This window comes from Anas acuta, chromosome 1 (genome assembly GCF_963932015.1).
Source record: "Anas acuta chromosome 1, bAnaAcu1.1, whole genome shotgun sequence".
NCBI lineage: Eukaryota > Metazoa > Chordata > Aves > Anseriformes > Anatidae > Anas > Anas acuta.
In genome coordinates, this window is record NC_088979.1 from 17561082 (window position 1) to 17570335 (window position 9254).

General features: G+C 58.0%; 1 protein-coding gene across 1 annotated transcript; it reads right to left on the reverse strand.

The window, feature by feature from the left end:
* Nucleotides 1-5349: 5349 nt before the first annotated feature.
* On the reverse strand, nucleotides 5350-8221 carry LOC137850081 (myristoylated alanine-rich C-kinase substrate-like). The gene is made up of 3 exons (XM_068670298.1): nucleotides 6649-8221; nucleotides 6329-6476; nucleotides 5350-6197 (listed from the first exon to the last, which is right to left on the reverse strand). The coding sequence occupies exons 1-3, from the start codon at nucleotides 7963-7965 to the stop codon at nucleotides 6079-6081; spliced, it is 1584 nt and encodes a 527-aa protein (XP_068526399.1). The 5' UTR covers nucleotides 7966-8221; the 3' UTR covers nucleotides 5350-6078.
* Between the last annotated feature and the right edge of the window lie 1033 nt (nucleotides 8222-9254).

The following is a 9254-nucleotide window of genomic DNA, read 5'->3' on the forward strand; positions in this document are numbered from 1 at the left end:
GCTCCCAGGTAACTGCGCGTTACCTGCTCTGCCAGGAGATGCTCTGCTCGGTCGTCCGCGTAAGCTTCCTGGCTCTTTTGCCTGACTGCCCACACATCAGCAGAGACTGCACTCGAGCTTGGACGCCCATCAGGCCACCCTGGCAGTGCAGCTGGAGCAGGAGCAGGAGCAGGAGCAGGGATTCCTCCCGTGTCCAGGCAGCCAGAGGCCTGTGGCTCTAGGCACTGTGAAGTGCTCCCAGAGAAGGCGGGCGCCAGGGAGCCGGTGGAGCTGGCAGAGAGGTGGCTTGAGGTGGGCTCTGGCAGGGCTGTGAGAGGAAAGCCCTGGGCAGCCGCAGGACGAGTTCCTGCTCCTTGCTTTAAGAGCAAGCTGTGGAGAAGCTTTCAGCAGCAGAGCCACAGCTGTGCCACGCTGCTGTTTAGCCTGCAGCTTCTCCGGCTGCTGAAGCAGGTCCTATGCTTCAGAGTTGTGCCTGAAACAGTGTTGGTAACACAACGGTGTCTTTGCTGGAACAGGTTGCCCAGAGAGGCTGTGGCGTCTCCATCCTTGGAGATCTTCAGAAGCACAATCCTCGGAATTGTGCGTAAAGCTCGTCCTTTGGGGAGAAAGAAAAGGAATTGGAAAAACAACCCCAAAACTAGGGAAAAGGATAAAAAAGCACAGGTTAGATATTGTCCAATTGTCTGGCCTGAAAAGCCATTAAAAGGAACTTTGCTCCTTTGGCCACAACACAGGTCCGATGAAAATTCCCGCTTCAAGTTTACAGGTAAACAATAAGACTCCTTTTCCGCAGGAGGAATCAAGTTATGCTCCCTCTAACCCTAACATTGCAGCCGAGGCAGCAGGAGCTGCACCAGCAAGGAAGTATATGTGTAAGTGTATGTGCTTGAGACAAAGTATTGGATCTGCTTGAGACAAAGTATTGCTGTGAAAGGAGTGACTCCTCACTCTAGAGTAACACTTGTAACAGTAACAGTAGAAGTTGTTGTACAGCAGATACAACATGAGAATCCTGTAAGGGGATGGCCTGTCCCGAATGGCAAGGGGTAGTACTGGCTCTGCGGCAATAAATGCAGGAAGGTGCTGCCCCTTGGCTGGAAGGGAGCTTGCACCCTGGGGGCAATAATTCCACATGCACCTATTACTGAAGACCCACAATGCCAAAGCCCCCTTGAGACCGCACGCAGAATTACGAGGACTCCACATAATCCTCTAGGAAACCGAACCAGGGAATTTCACTCACTGGAGAACTAGAAAATAACACTCTGCACGCAGTCCAGGCACTACGAGAGGAGCTAAGAAGCTTCTCAGAAACAGTACTTGTGTTGGGTCTGTCTGAGCTGGAGTCACCTTTTCCCTGCAGCAGCCCACACAGTGCTGTGCTCTGCACTCGTAGCTGGAGCAGCACTGATATCGCTCAAGTGTTGTGTCTGTTGCTGCGTAGTGCTGGCACAGCATCAGGACTCCTTCCAAGCCCCCAAGAGCCAGCAGGCTGGGGGTGGGCAAGTGATGGGGAGGGGGCATTGCCAGGGCAGCTGACCTAAACCAACCAAAGGGATATTCCATAACACCTGATGTCACACTCAGCAATAAAAAGGGGGGCTCTCCTGGGGGAGGGGGCTGTTCCTCCTGAACAACCACTACGCGTTTTGAGGCCCTGCTTCCCAGGACGTGGCCGAACATCGCTCGTTGATGGGAAGTAGAGAATATTTTTTTTTCCCTCTCTCTGTGCTTCCGCACTGACTTATTGTTTCTCTTGTTTCTTTTTTTCCTCCCCATTCCCTTTCCCTTTAATTAAACCTTTCTCATCTCAAACCTCGAGTCCTCTGTGTTGTATTTTCTCCCCCTGCGTCTTTGAGGAGAGGGGGAGTGAGAGAGCGGTTGTGGTGGAGCTCAGCTGCCCACCTGAGTCAAACCACAACAGGCCAACAGGGCTGCTGGTATTGGCTGTGTTCCCTGTTCGCTGCAAAGTGCCTGTGCACGTGGTGGGAGATTGCATCCCCAGCTTTCTCAGGCCCTGGGAGCAAATCCCCCAAAAGCGGAGCAGTGGCATCACGAGCGGAGCCCCGGAGGCAACCGCGGCTGTCTGAAAGGCAAGCATCAAGAATGCGGACATGTCAGAGGAGGAGCAGCAAGATGCTGTTGATTGCGCCACTCAGGCCTTGGCGAAGCACATCGAGAAGGGCATTGCTGTGCCCTGCCAAGCCCAACGTGTGGCCGCCACGCAGGCGCCAGCTGCCAGAGGCTGCAGGAAGGTTCCAGAAGCAGCGGCAGCAGCCCGCGCACGGGCAGCCGCGACTGCAGGAGCCGCTCCTGGGCTGTGGGCTCAGGGGCAGACGCCTGCCCCTGCAGGGGATAAGGCAAACCCAGAGCCCAAAACCAACCCCAAGGGTACTGCATCCAAAACTTTCCTAGGCCCTGGAAGCAAACCCCTGGGTATGACAAGTGCTTTTCAAGCACTCAAGAAGGAACCTTTCTCTTCTCTCAGGGGGCCAAGTGCACACTCTTCCCCTCTTAGCTCTGCCACGAAGCTTCTCTCCAAGAGAAAAACCTGCCCTTTCTGAGCCTTGTTTTCCTTCGTGAAGGATGAGGGCTCCTGCAAAGCCCGCTGCCCTGGAAGTGTTCTTGCCCTTAGCTTCAGAGGCCGAGGGCTGGAGCCTTTCATGCTGCCTTTCTGAGAGAAAGCAGGCTGCAGGGAAACTGCCCTGAGCCTGGGGAAACCCTGAGGGGACGCCTGCCCCACTGCCATGGGACAGCTCCCACATTAGCACTCCCCTCTAAAAACGCTCCCTGTTTCTGCTTCCCCTGTAGCAGAAGATGCAGGCGGAAATGCAGAGGCTGCAGAGGGGGTGTGCTTCCTCCACGGCACTCATGGACCTGAAGAACACTCTGCAGCTGGTACCAGTGGAGATGAAGCATCAGCATGTCCTCATCCCTCTCCCTCCAGCGAAGAAGGCTGAGGCAGCTCCCCTCAGCAAATCAAGTGCCAGGTAAGTGTGGGCCAGCTCCCACAAAGGCCAGGAAAAGCTGAGCTGCATCAGGCTGCCCGAGGGATCCAGCATGCGGGTTGTTCAGCTCTGGGCTTTGGCTCTCCATCCCCTGGCTGCTTCGGGGTGGCAATGACTGTGGAGAGGACCTTGCCTCCAGACGTTCCCCTGCAGACCCAAAGTCCTGAAGCTCCCCTGCAGCCGACAGTCACGTACCCACAGTGGAAGGGGGCTGTGCTCCCTGCTCCTGGGGCTGGGGGCAGGCAGAGCTGGGGACCTTCAGATCCTACCTGAGAGTTTTTTTCTCTGTTGATGCAGCTACCAATTAGTACGGAGTGTGCAGGCGGGGAAAGTGATGGAGAAGAGAAAGGAGGCCTGGAAAATCACTGGGCTGCGGCGCACTGCCTCTGTCTTGCTTCCGCGACTGCGCTCTACACACATTTCTTATTTCATTTCATTAAGATGTAATATTTATCTTTATTTCAATAATATTTATCTTTATTTCATTAAGATTTAATAAACAATCAAACGGCTGTTCTACAGTTTTCTTTCCACACCTGAATGGATCACTGTGCACGCTCCGCGGGGCCTGCTCGAGGTTTGTACGGGCCAGAAATGAGAGAGCTTCATTCTCGGTACCGGGTTGCTCAGCTCGCTGGTGGCCCTACAGGAAAGATGCTCCCTGAGTGCACAGAGAGAGAGAGAAAAGCTGCTCCCCGACAGGGCAGCTCCTGACCCTTCCTCTGACAGCCCTGGCGGCCATTTTGCAGTTCTGCCTTCCCCCCCGCGCCACAAGCTGGCTGAGGCCTTGGCCTGTCCGCAGCACGGCTGTCAGTGGTGTCGGGCGGCATCTAGAGCCAAGAGGCCTTTCCTTTTCTTTGTGCTGAAGGAAACTTTGTGCTGTCTGGAGAGGCAGTGCCTCTTTGCTCCAAGTCTTGCAGGGTTGCCTCTCACTTTGAGGGCCCTGTTTTTCGTCAGCATTTGTGAGGGGCTTCTGCATGCCCCCCGCTCACTTGTTGCGGCCAGGGCTTCCCCCCAGGATGTCTGGGCAGGCCCATGCCGCTGGGCAGGCTCTGGGTGGGCCTTGTTCCCTGCAGGGGCAGGCGTCTGCCCCTGAGCCCAGAGCCCAGGAGCGGCTCCTGCACTCGCGGCTGCCCCTGCGCGGGCTGCTGCCGCTGCTTCTGGAACCTTCCTGCAGCCTCTGGCAGCTGGCGCCTGCGTGGCGGCCGCACGTTGGGCTTGGCAGCCTGGCATCTGCAGGCCGTGCCAGCCTGCAGCATGGCATTGGCGGCCTTGTTGCCGTCCCCAGGGCACGGCTGAAAGGGGATTTGGGGCATTTGCTTTCCAGGGGCTGGGCACGTTGGGGATGCAATACCCCACCACGTGCACAGGCAGTTCGCACTGAACAAGGTGGGCTTTGCAGCCTCGTCCTGCCCTCGTAGCCTGCTCCTTCCTGCAGCTGCCACCCCACAGCCCGCCTCCTCAAGCAGAAGAAACGCCCCAGCGGTAGCCTGCAAAGTGCAGCTGTGCCAGGGGCCCCTTGCTGCTCTGGCAATATGCACAACAGAAGAGCCCAGCTCCAGCAGAAAGACGGGATGCGTACTGCCTGGCGCTTGTGCGTTGCCTGTGGCCCGAGTGGGCAAGCCAGCATGTAGCCAGAGCCGGTTCTCAAGGCTTTCCCTATTAGTTGGGAACCCCGTGGAGGGTTTTTCCTGAGCTGAGGGTGTTGGCTGTGCTCTTCCTAGCCCAGCTCTTCTGTAGGGGGCAAAAAGGAGGGAGCTGGGAAGCTCCCAGACACTGAGGCCATCTCCAGGGCTCTCCGCAGTGACGCCATCTGGCACCTTCCCATGAGCAGTGGCCAAAGCACAAGGGCCCATCTTCTTTGTTGGGGAAGCCCCGCGCTGCATTTCCAGTGCCAGAAATGCTTAAATACTGTTCCTCCTTTCTTGCTTTTCAGCGTGTCTTAGTACCTGGGCTGGGTGCCTCCTTCCTTATTAAAGTGGGGCTGCTCTTGTTTTTTGCTTTGAGCTCCTCCAGGTAAAGAAGCCCACTTTTCAGCTCTCGGAGAACTTTGCCTGTCTTCCCGGAGTCCCACATAAGAAAGAAAGAGACTTTTCCCGTTTCTTTCTCAGGTGAATTTGGCCGCATCGGCAGGAAAAGTGTCCTGACACATGTCCTACTGACTGTCTTTTCCTTGCCGGGCAGCTGCTTGGTGAGCAACGGCTGTTGCAGCACTTCCTCCCCTTGTGTGCTTGCAGGCTGCTGACAGCACGTCAGGTTCTTGCAGTGCAAAATCAGGTTTTTGAACCTGATTCTCCCCCTGCACTCAGCTCTGGTGAGGTCGCACCATGAATACCCTGTTCAGTTTTGGGGCCCTCACTGCAGGAAGGACGTGGAGGTCCTGAAGCATGTCCAAGGAAGGGGAAAGGAGCAGCCGAAGGGCCCAGGGAGCAAGTTGTGTGAGGAGTGCTGAGGGAGCTGGGGTTATGTAGCCTAGAGGAAAGGAGGCTTGGGGGAGACCTTATCACTGTGTACAAGGACCTCAGAGAAGGTTGTAGTGCGGTGGGGGTCAGTCCCATCTCCCAAGCAACAGGCGGTAGGAGAAGAGGAAAATGTGGGGCCGCGGGAGGTTTAGGTGGATTTAGGTTTAGGTTTAGGCAAAAAGTCTTCAACAAAAGGGTTGTGAAGCATTGGAGCAGGCTGCCCAGGGAAGTAGTTGAGTCACCATCCCTGGAGGCATTCGAAAGCCGTGTAGATCTGGTGCCGAGGGACACGGTTCAGTGGTAGATTCTATGATTCTGTACTTCTCTGACTGTGAGAGGCCCCGGGTTGGCATGGCCTGCACCACTCTTTCTCCTGAGATCAATGGCACAGAGAGGAGCACTGGGGGCAAAAGTCTGCCTGAGCTTTTATTCCGAGCAGAAAGCAGCCGCAGCTGAGCTGAGCCTGGGGGCAGGATGTGGTGGGGCATCTGAATTCCTGGGGCGCTGTCCTGTGCCTCGCAGTGATGCTTCCGTGGGCGCTGCAAAGCTTCCTGAGGGCCAGCTGCCAGCTCCGAGCATCCTCCTGGGACTGGCACAGCCGGGCGCGGCTACTCTCGCTGTCCTGCGATGCAGCTGCAGCGGAAAGCCCTGCGCAGCGCGCGAAGTGCCCTCCTGATGCGGGAGGGCCGTGGCTGGCGCGCCGAGGCTTGTGCGAGGTCAAGGGTGCCTGTGGGGGACACAGAGGTGTAGGTTAGGGCCTGAGCGGGTGTTGGGCGAGCCTGTCCCCCCCTCCAAGGCCTTTCCCCGGGGAGGGGTGGCCCAGGACCAGCCAGCCCCCCTGCGCGTGGTGCTGCCAACCTTGTGCTTGGTGCTGCTCGCTGCGCTGAACAGGCCCGGCCAACAGATCCTGGGACGGCGCTTGTGTCTGGGATGTTGCTGGCTCATCCGCTGGCGTATCTTTGGTGCAGGAGGAGGACTGCGCTTGGCCTCCCTGCTCGATGGCCACCTGCATGGGGAGAGGAACAGCACGGGCAGCTGAGGAAAGGGATGTCAGCCCTTGTGCCTGGGCCATGTGGACATGCAGAGCAGCAAGCAGCTCCCGGCACACACACCCAATGCACTGCTTCTGCCTGGGGCTGCCCTGGATGCCTGGTGCCCACCACGTGTGCTGTGCTTACCTGGTGCCCAGGAACCAAGGGAGTGGCTGCTGCTCCTGCTTCGTCAGCTGCTGCTGGGCGGAGATCTGTGATGGCCTCCCGGAGAGGCTCTGCAGCCAAAGGAGAAGCCCCTTCTCCACCTTCTTCTTGTGGCATTGCTGCTGCAGCGAGAGGGGCTTCATTGGCCTCCCCCACAGGGCCTCTGGCCAAGGCAGAGGCCGAGGATGTACATTCTGCAGGCTCTGGTGTGGGAGGAGGCACCCTGGGCACTGTGACCCAGGGAGCACTTGCTGCCTTGCTTGGGGCTCCCGCTCCCTGGATGATGGCTACAGAGTGGAGTAGGACTGCAGCCACGATGGTGTCAACTCTTTCATCCAGCTCTTCATCACAGGCACTGGAGGCATGTCGGGCACGTCCCTGGCTCTCCACCATCACGGCAGCGCTGTGCTCACTGGGGCTTGCACAGGCTGATGGCTTCAACTGTTGAGCCCCATGTGTCAGGGGAGGCGCTCTGTGTCCCTCATCTTCCAGAGCAGGGGCTGCTGGAGGACTTGCTGGCCTGCTCTGTGCCGGTGTTGTTGTGGTGAGAGGCGTGCTGTGCCTCTCTTCCCCAGGAATTTCTTCCTGGGGAGCAGCTGATGGGGCAGCGTCCGTGGTTTGCAGCGAGCCAGGAGAGGCGCTTGCTGGGTGTTCTGCTTCTTGTGCTGCCTCCCTGTCCACACTGCTGTCTGCGCTGCCCTCTTCCTGGGGAACGTCCTGTGCATCTGCGAAGACGCTGGCGAACCTGGGGTTGATCCAGGAGTTGATGACGACGATCTCCTCCTCTTCATCCCATCCCCCAGGACTGCTCTCTTTCTTGCCCCGGCCTTGGCTTGTCCCCTCGTTTCCTGTCCCCTGCCTGGGTTTGATGTGTTTCTCTCTCTGTTGTTTTTTCTTCTTACCCTGGCCTGGGCTAGCTGCTGCAGGGTCTCTGCTGGAAGCCCTTGCTCCTGCGCATACCCGGGAATCAGGCCCTGGCAGAGCAGTGGTCCGCCTCCTCTCCATGTGTGTCTGGACCCCGGCTGATCTCGTTGCTCTCCCTGTGCTCCCCGTGTGTGCCAGGCCCCCCAGTGCTCCAGCCAAGGCAGATGCTGAGGATGTAGAGTCTGCAGGCTCTGCTGTGGGAGGAGGCACGCTGGGTCCTGTGGCCGAGGGAGCACTTGGTGCCTTGCTCACGGCTCCCTGGCTCATGGCTACAGCACGGCGTAGGACTGTGGAAACGATGGTCTTGACTCTTTCATCCAGCTCGTCATCACTGGCACTGGAGGCATGTCGGGCACGTCCCTGGCTCTCAACCATCACGGCAGTGCTGTGCTCACTGGGGCTTGGAGAGGCCGATGGTTTTGACTGTGGAGCCCCACGTGTCAGGGGAGGCGTCCTGTGTCCCTCATCTTGCAGAGCAGGGGCTGCTGGAGGACTTGCTGGCCTGCTCTGTGCTGCTGTTGTTGAAGTGAGAGGCGTGCTGTGCCTCTCTTCCCCAGGAATTTCTTCCTGGGGAGCAGCTGATGGGGCAGTGTCCGTGGTTTGCAGCGAGCCAGGAGAGGCGCTTGCTGGGTGTTTTGCTTCTTGTGCTGCCTTCCTGTCCACACTGCTGGCTGCGCTGCCCTCTTCCTGGGGAACGTCCTGTGCGTCTGCGAAGACGCTGGCGAACCTGGGGTTGATCCAGGAGTTGATGACGACGATCTCCTCCTCTTCATCCCATCCCCCAGGACTGCTCTCTTTCTTGCCCCGGCCTTGGCTTGTCCCCTCGTTGCCTGTCCCCTGCCTGGGTTTGATGTGTTTCTCTCTCTGTTGTTTTTTCTTCTTACCCTGGCCTGGGCTAGCTGCTGCAGGGTCTCTGCTGGAAGCCCTTGCTCCTGCGCATACCCGGGAATCAGGCCCTGGCAGAGAAGTCGTCCACGTCCTCTCCAGGTCTGTCTGGACCCCGGCTGAACTTGTTGCTCTCAATTTGCACCCTGTTTGTGCCAGGTCCTCAAGTGCTGCTGATCGTTGGCCGTGTTCCCAGCTTTTTTGCGTCTTCTGCAGCACTTCAGACACGCGGGAGTGTGCTGTGTCCCGCAGTGCCATGCAAGGGTCTGCAGGGCTGTGTGGGGCAGGGTGCCAGCTCTTCTTTAAATTCTGGGGCCCAGTTGCGGGCTGAGGTGGTGTTCTGTGTCCTTTGCTCATCGGAGGTCTGCCCACAGGAGGAAGCCTTGCCTCCCTCATGGCTCCCTGGTTCCAGGCAAGGCCATTTCTTATTGCAGTGGAGACAAAGGCCTTTATTCGGTCATCCATTTCTTCGGCAGGGGATTCAAGGCTGCTTTTGGACGAGTGCCGACTCTTCCAGTTTTGGGCCGCTGCTGTGGTGAGAGGTGGTGTTCTGGGGCCTTTGGTCCTGGGACCTCTGCCTGAGGGAGAAAGCCTTGCCTTGCTGCTGGCTCCCTCATTGCAGGCTAGAGCGTTTGTTATAACAGTGGACACAAAGGACCGTATTGCATTGCCCATGACCTCGTCAGGGGCCACAGGGCTGTGTGGGCCACGTTCCCGCCTCTCTGTCCTCACTGCTCTGTCCCTGTTGCCAGAGATGCAGGGAAGAGGTGGCAAAAGCT